Genomic DNA, 22,413 nt, shown 5'->3' with positions numbered 1-22,413 from the left:
ACATATTTTAACTGTTATATGATGTAATAAAGCCCATACTGTCTGTTGGATATTTTCTTTGTAAAGGATACATTCTATATCCCACAGAATATTGACTTACATCTTTATGTGACATTTGTAGCACTTTGCTTTTGTTTGTTTGTTTGCCCTGTGGAGTTCCACTGCCAGAGGCCATTTGGATCGCAGGACTAAGTTATTTGTGTGCATGTGTGTATGAGAAAGCTAATACCTAGGCTTTACCAGGTGGACGCCACTCCTCATAATGTCAGCCTGCCACATGAGAACCCTAATGATCCGGCAACAGACACAGGGGAATGCCGTGTTTACAGGAAATGCTCACTTTCTTACCAGATAATCTGTGTTGGGGGGTTTGACAGAAGATAGATTTTTTTTCTAAATTGACAGGGCCTGGTTGGCTATTTTATTTTTGTTCTGTGTTTGCCTGTGTGCTATGATTGCATATGTAATATGGAGGCTTTGCAAATGACAATAAGACTATAGGGAAAGCTTATTTCTGCAACTACTCGCCTTACCTCCTTAATTGTTCATCTTCTATCTATAAATTTCTTGCTTCTATATGTGTGTGTGTGTGTGTGTGTGTGTGTGTGTGTGTGTGTGTGTGTGTGTGTGTGTGTGTGTGTGTGTGTGTGTGTGTGTAGGTGTGTTAAAGACAGAAAGAGGGTCCTTTTTCTTTTCAGCAAGCAGTGTCAGCAGGTGATCTGGCCTGTTGGGAGAAAAGAGAGAAATCGCCAAAGCATGCAAATTGCCACTCCAAGGGGAAAATCAATTAGGTGCATAGCGACTTGAGCAGAAAGGCAAGAAGAGGCAGAGAGGGGCAAGGGTCCATGCAGAGTGATGGTGCAGAGCCATGCTGATCACCTCTTCTGAGACAATCCATTACTCCACCTCTTCCTCAATCCATGAACTGATGCTATTGGCTTAAGATCTCTCTGCAAACTGCCATTCAAAACTCAACTGTGCCTCAGTCTCAATTCGTTTTTGTGCAGCCTATTTCTTTTCTAAGTATAGATTGTGCTAGAGGCTCAAGTGTGTCACTTCTTCACCATTATACCTTGTTATGATTTACTGCTCTAATCTGTGACAGACAAAATTAGAATTTATTTTTAGGTTTTTGACTGGAATGTGTAGTCCTGTGTTGCTAGATCTCACTGGGTTTTCTCTGTTCCTTCTTTAGATACAAAATGTTCTGCATCTCAAAAGAGGCTTGATCCCGATTGGCCAACAGTACTGGACTGTGCCTCCGTCCCTGTCCTCATCACTCCCAGCCTCAGCACAGCTATGACGTCCCTCGTCAGGACACGGACCTGCTTTTTTGTTTGCTGCTTCCTGTCAAGTCTGGCTCTTCCTGTGACATCACAAACAGTTGTGCAAGCCCCACAAGCTCACAGTGCTGGCTCCCAGGTGATCACAGCATCCCTCGAGGTAGAGGAGTATGCATCTTTTCGTGCTGAGAACCCTGAGTGGACATTCAACCACCTTGCTGTGGACTATCGCAATGGTAATGTATATTTGGGAGCAGTCAATCGTATATATAAACTGTCCCCGGGCTTGGAAGTCCAGGTGTCCCACGAAACTGGACCAGATGAAGACAACCGCAAGTGTTACCCACCCCGTATTGTCCAGCCCTGTAGTGAGCCATTGACGCTCACCAACAATGTCAACAAGATGCTTCTGATGGACTACCGGGAGAACCGGCTGTTGGCATGCGGCAGCCTCTACCAGGGCATTTGCAAACTTCTCCGTCTAGATGACCTCTTCAAACTCGGAGAGCCCTTCCACAAGAAGGAGCACTATCTCTCTGGTGTCAATGAGAGCGGCTCCGTGTTTGGCGTCATCGTATCATATGGCAATGCGTCTCCGGATATGTTGTTTGTCGCCACAGCAGTGGATGGAAAACCAGAATACTTCCCGACCATTTCTAGCCGCAAGTTGGCCAGAAATTCAGAGGAGGATGGCATGTTTGCCTACGTCTTCCATGATGAATTTGTGGCCTCTATGATTAAGATCCCTTCAGATACCTTCACTGTCATCCCAGACTTTGACATATACTACATCTATGGCTTTGCCAGTGGGAACTTTGTCTACTTCCTGACTTTGCAGCCTGAAATGGGGGGTGGACCAACCACCGGCTCCTCCTCTGCTGGCCGGGAACAGGTCTACACCTCCAAGATAGTCCGTCTGTGCAAGGCAGACACCGCCTTCAACTCCTATGTGGAAGTTCCTATTGGATGCATCAGTGGCAATGTGGAATATCGATTACTTGAGGCGGCCTACCTGTCCAAAGCCGGAGCCATCCTGGCGCGCTCGCTAGATGTGGCACCAGATGATGATGTCCTGTTTGCCGTGTTCTCTAAAGGCCAAAAGAGGCATCCGCGTCAGGCCTCACAGGACTCTGCACTGTGTGTTTTCTCTCTGCGGAAAATCAATGAGAAAATCAAGGAGAGGCTGCAGTCGTGCTACAAGGGTGAAGGAACACTGGACCTGGCTTGGCTCAAAGTTAAAGACATTCCCTGCAGCAGTGCGGTAAGTACCACTAGAAACGTATACGCACACACACACCTTCAAGTACACACTTTCTCTATTGTATCCTGCAGTAATCTTCTCTAACCTACCAGAGTAGCAGACGTGGAGCGGTTCTATAGAGTGGAATGCATCAAACCCACTAATTTAGGGAAGGGTATTACATCATATTCTATTAAAAAAAGCCAATCAGAGATAATTCTTTGTTTTGTGGGGATGGCCTCTCTAGGAAAATCAGCAGTGGGTTTTCCCACACGTTACTGTGATGAATTTGCACGCACTCCTTTAGGCTTTAATGAACGCTGCATTCATGGATGGGATCACGCTCCGTCATATTACAATGAGATCTTAACTATCCACCGCCTCTTTTAATCCGCTCACCCCTTCAACAATGCAAGTGAACGTCCTGCCAAATTACCATAATTCCATTCTCCATAACAGCATTACAAATTCAGTGATTCAGCTCATTTGATTTCTCACTTTGTGCACATAAAAAACAAGGTTAAATTGGTCGTTGCATGTTTAGTTTGTCTTCACAAGTACACAAAACAGTTTCATTTCTTTTTTATTTGTTCATCTAATATCATGTCTAATGAAAGCTGTCGACCTCAAGCAATACAAAATGACCTTGATCAGTGCACATGTTGGTAAATGAACCATACTCGTTTGCCAATTTAGTGGGGTTAAAATGACAAACTGTTTTGTTTTCGGCATGAAGATCACTGTGTGCCGCTGCAAATTTTTGTGGGGAACTTTTCCATAATGGTGTGTACAGTATCTTTTGTGCCTGAAAAGAAAATGCCTGAATTCAACCTTGAGAAGCTTTTTATCAGTAGGAAAGACGACACAAAGAACACAAATATTTTACTAAGAAGTGAATGAATGAATGAATAATTTAGGCCAGTCGTCTGTCATTTGTACCAGAGCTGCAGTGAAAACATTTAGCAACAAAAATATTTTAAAAAAGAATTTCGTAATTCAGCTCCGGTCATATTTCAGTAACAAAAATGTGATTTCCTTCCAGCTGCTCCAAGTCAATGCTCTAACCTTTGCCGTGCACTATCTTGGAGACATTATGAAGTTGACCCTCTCGTGTGTTTGACTGTGGAATCACAGTGTTTATCTGTTAATCCGTCTCTGGCATGGCACACGTTCCTGGGCGCCTTTGTCTGCTGCTTGAGGGCCTGATAAATCACGCCCGGGGGGGTGGAGCTGTCAGCAGGGAGAGGAAGTGTGTGGGAGCACACAGGGGTGAGCGCTGAGGAATGATGCCATTTCAGCATGCGCCACAGCATCGCTACCACCACCGCATAAATTAGACCCTGCTGAACAAGTGATGGTGGACTCTGCAGGAGATGGATGACTTCAGACTCGCATACACACACGTGCCACAATACTTTTCAGCATGGCTACTGCAGACGTGAGGTGGGCCAGGTGGTTCTGATCAAGACTCAGAATCATAGCAACAATAAAGCGTTGGTGATTTCTCAAAATGACTGTTGTGTTCTTTGAAGTGCAGATAACGCTTTGCTATTACAGAAATATGGAGTCCATTTTTAACACAGTAACACACGTATAAATCCAATTTCTTGAGCTTTACATGTTCTGACCAAATTTCCAATAGTTTAAAAAGAATAATTACTTTGTCCAATCCTGATTAACTCATGTGCTTCCTTTAAGAACTTATGACTGGAATCTCTGTGTCTCCGATATGATTAGATATGTAGTTTACAACCATCGTCTTCCCCACTGCATGTAGAAAACCAGCGCAGACACACACCGAACACGCACACGCATGTTTGTACTCTCTCTCGAACGCACCAAACAAGATTGCTCAGAACATTTTGGAAGCCACGGTGTTTTATGGCTTCCTGCACTCATAAGACACATAAATATTTAATAAGAGTCTTACTCACTCCTTTACAACTCGTGTCTCAGTTTCACAACTCTCATGCTGGCCTTTTCAACAGAATTGCTTCATCTTTTCTGAGTCTATGAGAAATTATACTATCTAGTTAAAGCATATATACTATTTCCGCAAACGGCATGTATGCAGATCCAGTTTATGCAATGGATTAGACTTTACTGAATACTATCCTGGGGACTGTGTGACTCCTCAGTGAGAATTAATCAATACTGTTCAGCGATGCCTGTTCCAGCACATGTGCATCTGAGAAGAAATGCTTCATCACTGTTTATCATGCATGCAAGTCTTGCTGTAATTTAAACACCCCCAAAGAAGAGCTGTTATTTCAGTGTCTTGTTTCTTTTTTGGGTGCAGCCAGTGTAACTCAGGAGGAACTTTGGCCATTATTTGCAACTCATATACATTTTTACCCATATCCTTCCAAGCATTTTTTTTTAAATGTGTTGAACAACTTTATTTTGCATGTGTGGTTTTACCTTTAATATTGTGTCAAAGTATAAAAATATGGTATTGCAACTTTTGCAGTAGGGGGTAAATATATTCAAGGACACGAGTGTAATTTACAAGCTGGAGTAGGACAGGAGAAACGCTCGCTGCTGTCAGACCTTTGTTGCTTTACACTATCTTTAAGAGGCTCTCAGTTGGAGTGGATGGGATGGAAAGAGGAGGAAGTTAGAAAACGTATGTGTGTAGGGACTGGCATGAGGCATGATGGGCGAGAGATCAGTAGAGAGAGTAGCTGGCGAGCGAGGGAGCGAGTGCGGATGCGTCCCCCCCCCCCCCCGAATGGCCATACTTGGCTGAACCACATAATGCGTTCTCAACAGTATAAGTCTGCAAAGGACCCGCATCCATAGATCACTGTGAAGTGGCATGTGACCTATAAAAAACGTTGCCCGCTCTCTACATGTTCACTGTGTCAGCAGAAAAAAAACAGAACATCAAAACAGAGGCATTGCTATAAATTCAGTCAGCCCTCTCCTCTCTCATCCTTGATTCATTGCATACCCCCCCTCCCCGTTCCCCCCCAGTTCTGCCTGCCCTACTCATGTTCTCATAAAAATAGTCACCACCATCCCATCTTGTCATTCTGTTATTCTGCCCTCCCCTTGAGTCTGTCTTTCTTTCCGCTACATTTCTTCTCATGATGTCTTCCATGGGCACGAGGCGACAAAACCGCCCCAATTGCCCCCCCCATCCCGTACAAAATTACAAGGTCGCCTGTAAGTCCCCGACAGGCCACGGTCATCCCCTCATCCCTTCTGCTAATGATCATTAATTACATGTAATTAACTAACATGCCACGGGCTATTCTTCCACATTCGTCATGTGTTATCGACTTCACATTTTGAATCAAGTCCAACTAATTAGATTATTCTAGTCGCCTGCTATTTCTTTGAGTCCTTGTCTTGATCTTTCCCGGTACTCCGAACACACATGATCCCCCCCCCCCCCCTGCCCCTTCCCTCATTTCATTTTTCACTTGAGAGGAACACTTCCAATATTGCATCCTCCGTCGTCAACCCAGGGTTCGTTCCTCATGTTATTGGCTCTTTTCTTTTGTTTGTTTTGCTCTGTGTTTGACCAACCTTTGATTGGCGTTATCTCTCTCGCTGACCATCTCCATCCCTCCTCATGATTGCACGGCTTAATCAGACGCTGCCGCTGATGATGAGTCAGTCTGAGCCACATCCTCAGGAAGGGAGAGGCTCGTGGATTCATTAAGAACCTCCAGACTTCTCCTTCCCCCCTCCTCCCCACTCCCACCCATCCACCGCCACCACCACCACCACCCCTACCACCTCACTCTTCCCCATCTCACCCCACTCCATCCACATATCTGCTATCCTGCTGGCTGCCTGGCTCGCTAATTAAATCCCCATACATGATACCACTTGTAAAGGTCAGAATTCATCACAATATCATTATTCTGTGATTAAGCAAATGTCGTCCACTTCTTTCACTGCAGCAGACCATTGACTACCCTCCACCTGAATGCACTGGATAAATGGCTGCTTTTGTTTTTCTCCACTGTTGTTGCGGTCCCTTTTTCACTCACTCATTCACTCCCTGCCTCCCCCCCCCCTCTCTCTCGCTTTTTCTCTCTATCTCTTGAGTATTCATTATTTTACTTTCCAGCAAACAGGACCTTCTAATATCTGCATTATTTCTCAAAATAGTAAATTTATTTTTCCCTATTTATTATTCACTATCAAATGCCATGCAATCAAACATTCATACCTTTGTTGATGCGTAAAATTGTCCTGAAAGATGTGAAACAGCTTTAGATGAAACTTCCCATTATTTCACATCCCATTATAACCCCTCCATACCTCTAATTTCGCCTGCCTCGTCTGTCTTGGCTTGGTTTTTCGTCATGTCTAAGTTCCTTTTAAATGCTGTTCAATGGCTTAAATGTTTTCCCCAACCAATATTTATCATCCGTTGTAGCTGCTCAGCTAACAGTTGGCAGGTACAAGCATCCACAAATATAATTTAACAAAATTTTCACAAGCTTATCGAAGCTTGCCTCCTCGCATTGAAATCTGCCAGCAATACACACAAATCAACTTTATTTCAGGCATTCCCTGGGAAGTGTCTGTGGTCTGGTGTCCACATACAGTGTATTATCTTTTCTGTGCCTGTGATTACTAGATGTTTTACATTTTTCGTCCACATATTGGGTTCTTTTATCGTCATTCTGATCACTCTATCAGGTTTCCCCTACATTAACAAATCTCCAGACACTGATGCTTGAGTGTGTTCCTTGAAATCTTTAACTGCTGCATGTGTTCCCGTTAACATGTTTATACATGTTTAATCAGAAGTAGTTCTGTGTGATGGTAAGAACATTTGACTGGTGGGAAGACTTCTCTCCTCCTTTGGCAGCCTTTGTTTCCAAATCTAAATTCCGAAGATGCCTCCGATGACTCCATTCGGAAATATTTGGAGAGATTCCAAAGCAGAAATGTAGGAAAATATGAAAATCATGCATGGAAATGGGAAACAAGTTGTGTAGTGCATCGCATATTTCGTTGTGTCTGCATGTGTGTTTAGTAGTGTGCAATGGTCTGTTCTGTCACGCGCTGCTAGTGTGATGGAGGGCACCATGGATCAGCAGGCAGACAGGCTATGTCTTGGCACAGTGGCCAGTAATCCATGGAATACACAACGCTCTCTTCCTCAAATTCACAAACAAATAAAAGGTAGCGCTTCCTTAAAACCTTTGAAACGTAACATCTGGTGTGATTCCACTGCTTTCCGGCGCAAGCAGAGAATGTCACAGATTGAAGAATCTTTGGGGTCTGAACCAAACAAACACATTTTCTTACATCTGAAGGAGAAGATGCTGCTTAACATTAAAATGTAGCGGGGTTTGTAAATAGTTGAGTGTTTATGAAATGAAATGAAGTATTTGTGTTGCAAGTTTCAAAGAAGTTGGAGCACAGGTAGACCTATCTAAAGATAACGCATGGTAATGCAACATTCCTGCAGTAAATTCGATCAATGTAAATTTTTCTCAGCATTGATCTTTGAAATTGTCTCCAGGGTAAAAGAAACAATACAAAAAAGAGTAATAAACAGAAAAAGCATAGTTACAGATTAAACTGTTGTCTTTCGAGTGGTTTCACTTGTTAAAGGCCTTCAGTTTGAGTATGACAGGAATGATATCTCAACATGAACATCCCATACATTAGAAACGATGTTCAGTATAGCTACCACAAATGAATCTTTCAAAAGGAAGATAATTAATTTTCCTTTCGATCATTGGGAGCTCATACACATACAAAGCTAAGGTTATAACCATTCTTATATGTCTTTCGCCTCAAGGTTGTTGCGACTCGTAGGAATCCCACTGCCAATGTTGTAGCGCCGTTAAATTGAATGTTGATATTAAATCTCAGAATGAACGCTGCAAACCCACTTAGTCTTGACATAATTCTCAAGTGCCGCCAATCATCCTGGCAGGCCAGTCATTTAGCACAGTAGGGCAAGAGGAAATGTGGGATGTTCAAGTGGCTGATTATACAAAGAACAAACACGAGTGGTCTTTTTTATATGTAATCACTAACTCCATAGTGGAACAAGTTAACCATCACTCCGCTACTGTTTGCGGAGGACTTTAAGTTAAGAATAGATTTGCGAAAGAAAGGCCTTGAAAGTGCTGCATGGATTATAATAATGGAATCAGCAGAGTTCCAAGAAAGTGGAGACTCCGATGGTTGAGCGGCGTGAAGTTCTTTCCGTGGTTTAATGTATGTCATTAACTGCGTGAACTTGGAGCTGATGGAACGGCGCCTTGCAATGCTGAAACCCCCGATTAGGCCGTACTTCAGACGGCGTTGGAGAGCAGATCTCTTTCAGCCCCCCCCCCACTAATCTCATTGAGCAACTCGCTCTCTCTTCCGCATGCGCCCGTCGCCACCTCTCTTTCTCTTCCCACTTTGTATCTGCTGATCCCTCTGCACAGTCCAGAAGAGAGCTTCCTTTGTGCTGGAGCTGCTAGACAAACAGAAACAGAGAGACGGATACGGCTGAGAGTGACCTGATTCTGCCTTGGTGTTTGGCCTCTGTCCAAATACAGAGACTCAGCTCGCCTGTCCCTCCGCCTTCAGGGAGAACCCCCAACCCCCCCCCATCATTTTACTCTCCTGGGACTCCCACCTTAGCAAGAAGTTTGTGTACATGTCAGTTATTAATCTTATATACACTTAGAAGGTGTGTGACTAATAGTGTTTGTGCTTGGATAAGTTTAAATCCTCAGGGTTCAGGGCACTGAGATTCATATATCATGTCTTAAATGTTTATAGAAATTGTAATGGGATATAAATAATGACTAGGAAGTTTGTTTCATTCCTGTAGCCGCTTATTCTGTGTGCACTCCCATAGACGTCCACGGAGAACCCAGAGGGAACCCATGCAGATGCAAGGAGAACATACAGACTCTGCACATTTAAGTTCGAAGTTCTCACAATCCGATTAAGTCTGTGCATTCATTCGTGAGTGAGAACCTTGGAATTAAAAACCACAAAGAGAATTCAGCCTCGAGAGTCACAATGGTTGCTCGTGTTTGACATGCTATCAGAAAAGTTGTGAAGAGAGCAATGAAGAACTTACCCTTGAGCTGGAAAGGGCATTAATGAAGGCTTTTGAAGGAGCGAAAATGGATATAAAATATGAAAGAAGAGATGACACCGGTCTTATTGGGAGTCAAAGTCTACATTTATATTCTTTGGTATTCTGACTACACCCTTCTGCAACATTACAACTATAATTGTCATGGTTTTGGTGGTGTTGTAATGAAAACGTGTCTGCCTGGCTGACGGACAGAAAGTATATTTCATTAGATTGGGAGAAGCATGGCAGAAGTTATTGGGAAACCAGCAGAAATAATAAAGCATATGCCGAGATAAAAACACACAAACACACAATATTTTACACATGTTAAATGCAGTCATCCGCTCACAGACAAACACACACGTGTCAATCGTAACAGGTAGAATGAAACGCTTGGTAATAAAAACCACTTTAACTCTTCAGGAAAAAAAGGATCAATCATGGAAGAAATGGCTACAGCTTTTATTATTGATCACCGAGGCCCCAAACACTACAAAGTGCTTCGTTTTGCCTCTAATAAACCCCGTTAACCTTTGAACCCTGTGATGATGGGCCTCCTTTATAACTGACAGCAGCATGTGGAAGAGGTTTCTGTCTAGAAAATGTTTGTTACAAATGCAGAGGAAGGTAAAACTAAGTGGACAGGAGTGTTGATCGAGTGTTGTCTTGTCATTCAGTTCGTCACAGAGGAAGAGGAATTGTGTTTCCTGTCATGTCAGGAAGCCTTTTAGAGTAACGCCACAAACCGACCTAATATTTCATCGTGATGCTACGGCGTGACCCTGGCTCTCATCAGAGCATCATTAATCCAGTCCTGAGCCATCATGTGACTTCTAGGATAGAGTGCATTTTTGACAACGGCTCATTCTGAAAAGGTCGGGTTGGGGGGGGGGGGTGTCCATGCACCAGTATTTGTCTCTGTTTACTGTCTCTTAGCATCCTCCATCTGTTTCTGGTTTGGCTCCATTTTGTCCTCATCTCGACCCTCCAACCGTATGACATGCTCTTGACCCAAATTCAGGTCATCTCAATCGATCCTCGTAGCACTTTATACCTCACCCCCCCCTCTCCTCTTGTTATAGCCCGGAGCTCCTTGCAGGCCTCAGCCCAGCCATGTTCCATTTGTCTAATGAAAACAGACCTCATATTTCCTCTGTTGCTCAATCCGAGGCCTCTGATGATGATGGCCTTTAGTGAAAGGTTGAGAGGACACACTTGGTGTTTTCAAGATTGATAGAGAGCCAAAGAGTTTGCTTGGATGGAAAATAAGACATAAACTAAAAGACCCTCCAGCTGCCCAGAGCTGACCACCTTTGACATAACAAACCACTGCAGATTTTATATTACTGTATATGTTTTAAAATCCAATTGGTTAACGTTTGCTTGTTTATTATAAAGATTTTGCATGGCAACACATTCTCACATTTTTTTTTCGACTTTGACGTTGAACGTTTCGCTTCACCTGATGTGGTCCTTTAACCATTACACATTCATTTAGTTTTAGCTAGGCTTCTGTTCTGCTTTTAATGAGCCGTAATGAACCAGTGTGTGTGCAGTCATTCATCTCAAACCAATGGCTTCATTTGAGCACTGAAACCAGTTGCGAATGAATCTCGTCCCATTGGGTCATTACAGATATGTTTATATTTCATAACTCCTACCCATTATCTCATCTTATAGCTGGCATTGTTTGGTTCTGCTTGAAAGACAGTAAGGCCAGTGTCCACTTCTAAGGAATTTCTTTCTATAGCAACCCACTGCTATGCTATTAATCAACAGTGATGCCTGCTTCAGTCCTATATTCACTGTTTCATATCCATCATAGCCCCCTGAATAATGACCAATCCCCAGCACCATTATTCTCTTATCAAACCTCATAACTCATTCTGCCCACAGTGACTGGTATGAACCCCCCCCCCCCCACTGCAGGATTAAAAACATGCATGCAAACACAAAGTGCTGTATGTATTTTATCACAAAATCACAGCGGCATGTCTGCACAGAAGGCATATCAAATGAACCCACATATATTAGATGCTGTGCAGCGCTTTGCCTCAGTGGGACGACACAGTGCTTCTCCTTTTCTTTCTTTTTTATTTTTTTATTTCTCTCGATTCACTTTGAATCATTTCACATTGAATGTCTTGCTGCACCAGCGTTTCTGCAGTTGCTGTTGCGCCGGGTGGATGGTGGGAAATTGTGCCTGACAAAGCAGCCTCTGGCACTATTACAGAGCGAGCGCCTGACTGCGGTCTTCTTCCATCTTCATCTCTTCCTTACTTCTTTCCACATTTACCATTCATTGTATGCAGGCCTGCATACAAAAGGGTTTACATCTTCTCTCTAAAATCCAAGCTAACTCTCACCCTATCCATATTTCGTGTAAAAATAGACTCAATCACCAAATATTGATTCTTATCTGTCTTAATCTGGAGATCCTCTTTCCTGCTTATCATCAATTGTAGCTTTATATCTGGATAGCCATGCCCTATAATGATACCAGACCCTGCTTAGTTTACACCAAAATCCCCGTCGCCTAAATGTCTGTACAACAAACAGCTTCATTAAAAACAACAGTATTCCTTGTATGAATGAGGAAAACTGAATAAAACCTTTAATGCATCATTCTCTCCTTGTTCTCCCCTGCAGCTCTTGACCATTGACGATGACTTTTGCGGCCTTGACATGAATGCACCATTGGGCGTGTCTGAGATGGTGCGTGGAAAACCCCTCTTCTCCGACGTGGTGGACAAAATGACCTCTGTCGTTGCCTACGTCTACAAGAACCACTCGCTCGTCTTCGTGGGCACAAAGAGTGGCCGAGTGAGGAAGGTAAGGAGCAGAGATGTTGGAAGAGATGGCTATACTGATGAGAGCAGAGTTTTTGGTTTCTGTCTTTCAGAATGAGGTGTAAGGATTGGGAATTAGGAACTGCTGAATTGGAGGAAGGACAGTAGTAGTAAGGCAGATTGACTTTCAGGCAAATGAGCTGAGTCGGCTGTATCCGAAGAGGTGTGTGTGTGTGTGTGTGTGTGTGCGTGAGAGAAAGGAAGGAGGAAGTGTGTGCACTTTGCAGTGTGATTTTTAATGTGTATATGTGTCTGTGTTTTGAGGAAAGGGGGGATCAGGAGAACCCCTGAGGGGGTTTTATTTCTAGAGCCGAGCCTATCTGGTATCTCTCAACATCCTCTTCATCCACTGCAACCATATATCAAACATACACTTGTATACAACCAGTATCAGGAGTATCCACTGTGCATTTCCTTCACTTTGGACGTAGAAAATCTGAAGCCCGGGGGGGCGGATTGTAGCGTGCATCAGCATGTTGCAGAACTTGCAAGACAGCACAGATCAGCATGTTGTAGAATTGATTAGACAAAGTTTCTCATCTTGTTCTTTGGGTAAATGGACGCATTAGAAATGGATGAAATACATCATTCATTAAGATAATTACATGTTGGATGTTAACATTTCTGTGTAGTAAGATTCTCAGTCTTACCACAACCGTCACGTTCTGTGTGACAGCAAAACCCTTGGCTAAACAAGATTTGACCATGTTGGATTATCTGGGTTATGAGATGTAGCTTCCACCTTGGACTTTCCTCATGCCCCCTGTGTTCTTACCCCCATGTTGCAGTCCTTTCTGGGATAATGGGATGATGCACTGCTATAGGTGTGATAGAAGGGTGATGGCACCTGTGCTTTAACTCCCACTCTCTTACACTCACACACAAATACACTGTAGGGCCATGACTGAGACTAATTCTCAGGAGCCTTCGCCGGTGAACTTCTCTGGCTTGGGGAGGAAAAAACAGAAAAGATTTTTTTTTTTAAAGTTGGGGTGAGAGAGAGGAAGCAGAGGAAGACTGGACCAAAAGATAAAGATCAAATGAAGATGGATTAATTTTTGAAATGTATATTGAAAATTGGCTTTTGCTACCCTTTGACCAAAGGTGTTTCTTGACACTAGGTCGGCAGTTGTACTGTTTTCGTTAATTATGGGCTTTGGAGTATTCATTTTCTTCTGCACAGGGAACAGAATGGTTGAGGCAGCAGTTCAGCATGTTTTATTATAATAACCAACATGTTGGGGGATGTTTGAAATTACAGAAATATGTTGTCCTGATTAAAACCTATTGCAAATCTGTCTAGTGGATAAGGACTTATAATATCCCAAGTTATTTAAGGTCTTTTCTGAACATTGTTTTTACCTCAGGATGTCCCAAATGTTCTTTTATCTGCTAGTGTTTGTGTTTTTTCCCCTTTCCCTTAGCTTTTTATCCAGACCTCCCTCTCAAAAACCACGTCCTGACATTTCAGGGAATTGTATCTGCGTGATTTTTATTTTATTGTTATTCAAACTACACATGAGTGATGAACTGACTGTCTGCTCATGGAGTCTTGGAGAACCAAATGACGGCTGATTGAAGAAATTTTTTAAGGGGTCAGTCATGTTATTCTGCTGCAAAGTGCTTATGAGATCAACGCTGACACACAGTCGGGAACACGATGTTTGATTGGCCTTCGGTCAGGAATGACTGACTCAACCCGGAGCATCATGTGCTTTTATGGCGGATGGCGACAGAACACAATAACTGCTTTCAAAAAAGAAAACTAATAACCAAAAGTCTTAGGTTTGGATTTGTCCGGTTTAAGGCTGAATTGATCTAATTGCATTCGAACCAAGATGACCTGCCCAACGGTATTGTTAGCATTTACTTAGCTTCATGACCGTGCTGCTCAATAAACCCCTTCCTCAATGGTTTCTTCTGATGCACACTTTGGTCTGTCTTACTCTCTTAGTATCCCTCCAGGTCCGAGATCACATTTATATATTTTAGAAAAAAAAATTGTGATTGGCTCCTTAATCTCCTGGGATGTGTTCCTTATTCATCATGTTAAGAAAAAATCCATACCATCACAACTCTATGCAAACATGGTAAATTCACAGAAAAGAAACCTACAGACACACATACAAGGTTATCAATAACTAATGTCAGTTCTGGTGAAGACACACACACACACACACACACATACACACACATTCCCATTACAGGCCGATCCGCCCCTCCTGTGTACATACTTCCCCTCCCATGTCGTTAACTGTATACCATTAGATGACATCACAAGCAATAAAAGACCACAACAAGACAATAAAAGGCCTGAGCGTCAGTCCACCTACTTCATCAGCGACTTTATAACCCCTCAGCTAATGGATGTTGATTTATATACACTCGTCCTCCTTACTTGTTCCATTCCTCAACACGCTCCTCCTTTCTCTCACTTCCCCCTTCACCTAACACTATATCACTCTCTTTTATTTTCTCAGCCTTATTTATAATCCTGAGACGAAACACGTCACCCTGAGTAAATACAAGCGTACGGTAAAAGTGAGCAAACCGATTTTAATGTGACGGTATTCGGGTTGAGCTAAATGTTAGCAGTCAGAGCTGCTGGTTTATGACTTCAAGCTGAGCCGAGCGGGAAGCTGAGTGAATTAAATTTGATTGGTTTGTGAAGTTTTCATAGGAGGGTAAAATTTTTGCTAACATGACCAGATCACAGACATGTCTGTGCCCCTGCTATGATGACGACTCCCATAATCATAAAACATTCATTAGCTTTGAATGCTAACCTTCGCTATCATATCTAAATGCCTTCAAATCAGCCGAAGTTTTGGAATGATTTAAGACGGAAAAAATCTTTATATGCTTTAATTTTCATTGATGCTTTTTAAATTCTCTTGGTCATTTGAGAAAGAAAGCAGCCCAAATTCCTCGGCTTACCCTTGAAGTGCACCAGGTTTCGAGTGTATAGCAATTTGAGAACACACATTTGTGCTGAATATAAGCTATGCTGTCTCTGAGTGCTTGTGTGGAATGAAGTCCCCATTGAAAACATCTAAGATGAATTTCATAATACGTACTGACAAACCTCAAATCACACAAAGCTTAAGCCGCACTGCACGGTTTGATTTTAGAAAGCCTGATGTTTAATTCCAACTGATACTACATGAGTAAATCATCTGTGATTTAAATCCAAAGCTGGTGATCTGTGTGCTCACGCTCTGCTGTTTGATCGTGAAGCCGTGACCAATAGGAAACAAGATGGCCAGCATCATGTTTCTCGATTTTACAACACATATATTCTCAACAAACAGTCATTCCGAGCCAGCATCACCAACAACCGAATGAGCGAGACTCGATTCATACAATTTACATTCATCTTTGCATCTTCACTTCCAGCTTTTTTCTTTTAAATAAATGAACTTTTATTTCTTTGCTCTTATTAGACTGTTAATTTCTTTGCTTCTCCCATTTACCGCCTTTGTTTGCCCTTCCTTCATTATTTCCCCATCCCCTTTCCCTTCATCCCAGACTCGGTCCGTATCTCTCCGAGGCAGAGTGGAGTAGCTGTGAGAACTCTTTGATGGCTACCTCCTGCCATTGGAAATGAATGGACCATATGGTTTCTGTCAGCCTGTCTGTCGGTCAGTTTGTGTGTTCATTGGTCTGTGGCTTTAAGGAGATGGAGATGTGATGGAGATAAAAGACTGTGGCTGGGTGAGGTTTAAACCCATTTGCTGCAGGTCAGTGATCAGCAGCAGGTCAAGGGGAAAGCCTTAACCCCCTGCAGGCTTTGGGTTTACTTGATGGTCATTTGGTGGGGCTGCATCTACATATTAGCATGTCAGGTAAGCATCTGATACTCACAAACTGGACCTGCTTGGATTGAGATAGGTGCAAATGCCTGCCATAAACATTTATACCCAAATGCCTACTGCTGACTCTGTATCTCCATGGGTCTGTGTGTTGGAGGGATAGACAAGAGAACAAGAGGGGGGTGTGAAGAGAGGGAAAAGATGGGATTGAGGACCACCTTCTGAGGTGCTAATGCATCTCCTCTCTGTCCTTCCTGACGGGAGAGCTTTGGCGCTCAATACAATGAGCAGCTAACCTTGAACTTGATAGAAGAAAAAAGCACAAAAACAAGAAAGGCATGGTATGGAGAGAAAAGGTAAAAAATGCTGAGGGTACATGTGTGTTACTGCATCCCAGATATTTCAAGTCCATGCTACATACAGCTCTCTTCGAGTGAAGCTACAGCTCTTCATTTTTCAGCATTTGCTCAAAGGGCAAAGAGCAAGGCTTTTGGTTGGGCAGCCACCACTTTTCAGTCAGTTCCAGTCAGAGATGAAGCGAGATAAAGAAGACACAAATGCACAGAGACAAAGGGAAGAGATGGAGAGAATTCTGATGACGAGGAAAAAAATGAAAGAAGAGGACAACGTAGGACATGCAAAGCCAGACTGAACAAGAACCAATGCAGTCACAGACTGCAACATCCCGCAACACCCCTGAATTCAAAATTTCACCTTGACCTACTTGCATAGGTCAAAGATCAAAGCTAGTGCTCTGATCTATGGTCTTACACTGGCCTTCTCCCTCGTCTTTCTATCTTATCAGGCTCTTGAGTGTACAAAAGTTGAAATTTGACCTTGACCTATTTTTCCTCAAGGTCAAGGTCATCATCTCATTTTGATCCCCTTTGCTGCCTGAGTAATGTGCTTTTTGTTTCATCTTTCTATCTGCAGCGGTTGCGAAGATATTTGGTGGAGTAACAAATGACTGGATGGACGGACGGACGAACACAGGAACACTGACAATTACAATACATCACCGCTTTGAAGCGGGATGTAATAAAAAAAAGAAAGCTTACAAGGCAATAGCCACTTAAGGGAGAGAACTCAAGCTTGCAGGAATCGTATGGAGACACAGAGAGAGGGAGGCATCTGTCATTTAATGTTCTCTGGAGATAAGGCATGTGCGAGGAACAGGTCAATTCAGATGCTGAATGGTTAATAGTAGTTATTGGGAGAGAAACAGTCACACTTTTGATTCAACCATGACCAATTTTAATCACAAGATGCTCTCCAGTGGCAGCAATGATTCCTTTTCACTGCCTGTCTGCTGCCCTCTTCATTACAAACATATGATTTACTTGCTTCCCCCTGCTATTTCGCTCTTCATCACCGCTCCCTCGTGCCTTCAATCCACGGCACGCACATCTCACCGAAATCTTCAGATCATCCGTTTTGTTCGCCTTGACTTTGAAAGTGGTTTTTAAAAAAACAAAACAAAAAAACTGATGAAGATAGGAGGGAATCACTTCATACTACTTTGCAGTAAAATGTTTTTTTCATGCAAGTGTATGAAACTCTTGTAGTAAAACTAAATACACATCTCCGACTATATGAGAACAAAGTTGACGATCCCTCCTGCATCATCTCACTGTGAGGATGGTTTTCTGTGGCATTCCCTGTCTGGTAATCTGTCTGAGCTGTTGGAATAATAGATTACGAATGGACAGATATACGCATGTGTGGGTGTGAGAGCTTTTACTGGAGTTATTTATTGCTCTGGACCAGTCCCATATGCTTTGTGAGTTGATTGCGTCCTTGTTTTGTGTGTGGGTCGGGGTGTTTGCGCCTGTCTTTGCGTGTCTGGGTGATGGGTTGGTTAGCCCCAGATGCAGATTATTGAAATGGGCTGAGCTGAGCCGTGGTCAGTGGAGCAGAGGATTAACTGCTTAGAGCTAATGATGAAATATGCTTTAGAACGGCCAGGCATTGCATGGATGTGTGTGTGAGTGTGTGTGGATGGTGGTTTATGATTCAACTGCCTTCCCCATCCTTGGTAGGCTACAAACACAATGCTTTTCAACACAGGTGCATACACTTGGAGGCACATCCCGGACCAGCAGCCATTACGACCCTATTAATTCAGTCCAGTGGTTTAAACTGCTGCTATATTCGAGCAGTATTCCAAAAACTGAGTATTCCTCACCAGTCTGCCCAGTCGCTTTGGCATTGTGTGTATGCATTGCTGCCCCTACACCGGCAAGTGTTGCAGCACACGCAAAATCCATCCCAGTGGGTTGCCATGGCAGCACGTGATAGTATGTAAAGGAGACACACATGTCTGAGAGTATGTTGCAATATGCTCTGTATTTCATTTGCAGGGAAGCTGCACATCATGCTGATTCAATGCAGTGCGTTTGTGTTAAGATGATCTGATTGAACACACAATATTGATGTGGTTGTGTTTTCGTCTTGCTGTATTAACTATTGTCACCAAACCAGTTTTGCACTGCAATTTTTTTGAGTGATAGAATGGCACGTCAAGGGGAACCATTCAGCGGGAACCGCTAAGCAGCCCCTGCCACCACGCTTTACTTAATGCTCCTCGGTACTCTCGCATGCACCATTGTTCTTGGGCCAATTGTTTTCACATACATTTCTGGTGAATGCATGGTGCACATTTGGTGCACACTCACTGCCTGGGCTCCCTTCCAAACTCCAATTTCTCCCTTTTGGGAAATGAATCTGTGTGTTTTTGTTTCTGTGGTTGTTCAGAGTTGTCTGCATTTGAGCCTCTGTGTATGTCTTAGCCCATTCAGTGCAGAAAACCATGGGAGCTAATGAGAAGTGAGGTCCTGTAATGGCCTGGGAAGAGAATCAGAATGTAGATGTGGATACCCATGTGTGTCTAAACAATACTTGCCAACACAAAACCCCCTCATCTTGTAGCCAGCTTTTTTTTTACCAACATGGATATGGGGTATAGACTTGAATGCCGGAAGGGTAAATGAACAGTCCGGGAATGGAAGATGCTGTAGGCAGAAAGAAAAATGGAGCAAGACTGGGCACAGCTTCGGTGATAGAGGATGAAACCAGTCTTGGAATTAAAAACAAGACAAGCAGGAGTTGAAGATAGAAGCGGTTTGATGGACGGACGCGTGATCGTGAAACAGATGGAGAGATGCAAAGAAGGGATATTGCTGGGAGAATGTCTGTGCGACACATGGTGAGGGTAAAAAATAGAAGTTGGAGACGGATGGATGTGGCGATAAACTGGGGGCCACATAATCAAAAAGAGAGAAACAAATCAAAAAAAGTGTAGGGATGTGGAAACAGGGGGGGAAATGGAAGGAGAAAGCAAGGGGTAACCCAAGAGTGATAGGGCATGTCTTGTATGCTATTACAGAACATACCCCCCTACACACTCCTGCACACACACCTTAACTTTTCCATTTGTCCAGCCGGACATACGCAGTGATAAGTTCATGAAAGATTGGAGGGAAGTGGAGGAAAGCAATCTCTCCTGATTTAGACAGAGTATCACATGGCTCTCAGGTTAGCGGGGAGCAACGACTGTGCGCCCTCTCTTCCTGACTCAACAGCTACACAAAGTGTCCTGATGGGGCGGATGACATTGCTTGTGCATTCACTGTGTTGGACTGTCAACCTTCATTTTGTGCGTGCATGTGGCTCTATGCAAAAAATAGCGGTTCGCCTCACGTGTGTCATTCAGGTGTGTATTTATAGATACCTTTGCAGTAGCTTGGCCTTTTCCCTCGCTTCCAGGGCTCCTTTATAATTGATGAGGTGCCAGGGGCTGAGCAGGGCAGTAGTCCATGCACACACACACACACACACACACACACACACACACACACACACACACACACACACACACACACACACACACACACACACACACACACACACACACACACACACACACACACACACATACGCACACACACACACACAGACACACACACACACACACACATGCACACACACAAGCACCTATAATTGCACACGGACACACAACCAATCTTGGTAACCAGCTGCTTTCCTTCATGTTGGCATCATGTTTGCACTCATAACACAGAACGAGTCAGAATCACTTGTTTGCTTAAAGCTCCCGTATTGCTGCAGCTTGTCACAAAGGTGAGCCTCCAGCTATGAATCATGGTTCATGTAGTGCTGCAGCCTGTATGCTGTTGATGTTGCTCTGACTTACTGATTAGCTACAACAGCCCTTAGCAGAAAAATTATACTACCTTGGAATGTCAACTCAATATTACGCTGCTGGATATTTTTTTATTAAACTCTTTTCCGACCCTCCGATGAAACTGAATTAGCATTCAGACACAAGGCATGCAAGGATATATTTTGTACGCAGATCTTTTCAGAAATGAGGAGTTGAGTGGGTGAATGCCTGCAGAGAAGCGAGTGGACTGGGCAAAATTGGCGGGCAAAGAAGATGGGCGAGAACGATTGGAGATGGAGCGAATGGCGAGAAAAGGCCAAAGGGAACACTGTCTGATTGGAAGAGAGGGTTAGAGTGTGGCGAAATATCCTGATGTTCATTTTCCTCCCGTGAGTCTGCACCTTTTTTGAGAGGAGCACCAGTATGCGGCCGCCAATTGAGCCGTGAGTGAGTGGCTATTCCAGGCGGCGCTTACGTGGAGTTAAAAGGCTTGAGCTGGCGGAGAAGTCGGAGGGAGAAAATGACTAACTTCAGCGTGATCCTTCTGTTTCCTGGCAGTTTGAACTGTAGTTGACTCTGATGTGTTGCTGGCTCAGGGTGAAGACAAGGTTGGTTGATGAGAGGATGAGTCAAGTTCGGGGGAAATAAACAAATCTAAGGGCTGGAGTGAAATCTGTGCTCGGATTCGCAAGCAACATATCCCTCTGTATATTTTCACATTTCTCCTCAGCAAATAGTTGAAAATCTCAGAAATGTCAGACCTTAGAGGAGAACAGAATTCTCAGTGCATTATTCTCTTCGAATCGAATGCATTTCCTCCTGAGTGGAGGGAAAGTCTTCAGCAATCTTGCCATGTTTTGACTGTTCAGACTGTTGCGTGTGTGGGCGTGACGCGAACACAGCAACAGCAACGAGCATAAGTTAAATTTTTGATGAGGCTGTCGCTTTATTTTGGTCAGTATATCTTAACAATGCCTGGAATCTGCTAATGTCTGCTGAGAGTTACCAGACCACAGCGAGCAAATTGAAATTGTTGGTTTGGCTTTTGCGAAGCTGGGGAAATTCGTAATTTGTGAATCCCTTTAAATATTCATGCAGCTTGTTCATCAGTGTTTCAAATAGTGGGGAATACAGTCTCTACTATGTTAAAATACCAATCCCCAAGAAACAGCGAATACTAGATGATGTTGTGCATATTTTTTAGTATCTATTTATTATTTTCTCCTTCCTTCCTTTCATCTTTTTAGTACTTCTGCCATTTGTTTCTTGCAATTTTCTCTTTTCTGTCCTCCCAAATCTTTACTTTATTATCTCCTTCCCTCTGTCCCCTTTGTCTGTTCTAATTGGCATGTGGTATGGCTGTCCAGTGAGAAAAGCAGTCATCCTGTGAGTGTTTACAAGCTGCTCGGCGAGGATGGCTTCGCCAGGCGGGCACTGGGCCTATATCATGAAGTGCTTTTGAATTAGTCAAACTCTCTTTGGGTCATGTGTAGTCCATAATAGCCAGATATCTAGAGCACTGCGACAGCGATGAAGGAAGGTGTGGCTGCAGCCATTATCGTTCTGTTAAAGGGGGGAAACTATCTGGCTTGTTTTCACCTCTTTAAGCTCTAATAGTCATCATGGGTGGTGCCAAGCCCAGGATGAAGCAACGGCACCCTTGTGAAAAAAGTGATAGTGATCCAGCAAACTGTGCACAGTTGGCTCCTAAAGCAGCATGCAAACTAGATGCAAAGCCAAGTCAACGGTTCCTGTTCATTTCTGAGGTTCCTGCTGCACAGTGCATGTGGTAACATGATGGACCGCTGATATCTATATTTGCATAAACGTGACTCAACCTCAACTCCGTCCAGCAAAACTGTCAAACCAGGAAAGTGCATCTCAGAAATATATTTAGTGCACTGAAATAAAAGAGTTTTTCCTCTCAGGCTGCCGTGTTTTCTCATTTTCTTTCTTTTTCTAGCATAACTTGGTAATCAACCTCAA

At 43.4% G+C, this 22,413-nt stretch overlaps 1 protein-coding gene across 1 annotated transcript in view; it reads left to right on the top strand.

Annotated features, from left to right (window-relative positions):
* plxna4 (plexin A4) overlaps positions 1-22,413 on the top strand; it is a 198,836-nt gene that overhangs the window by 21,458 nt on the left and 154,965 nt on the right. Inside the window, exons 2-3 of the mRNA XM_068306872.1 lie at positions 1,196-2,544; positions 12,236-12,418. Of these exons, the coding sequence (XP_068162973.1) occupies positions 1,300-2,544; positions 12,236-12,418 (1,428 nt within the window). The 5' untranslated portion in view covers positions 1,196-1,299. The remainder of the gene's footprint in view (positions 1-1,195; positions 2,545-12,235; positions 12,419-22,413) is intronic.

Source organism: Antennarius striatus, chromosome 22 (assembly GCF_040054535.1).
Source record: "Antennarius striatus isolate MH-2024 chromosome 22, ASM4005453v1, whole genome shotgun sequence".
Lineage (NCBI taxonomy): Eukaryota > Metazoa > Chordata > Actinopteri > Lophiiformes > Antennariidae > Antennarius > Antennarius striatus.
This window is presented reverse-complemented; position numbering and strand designations above follow the sequence as displayed.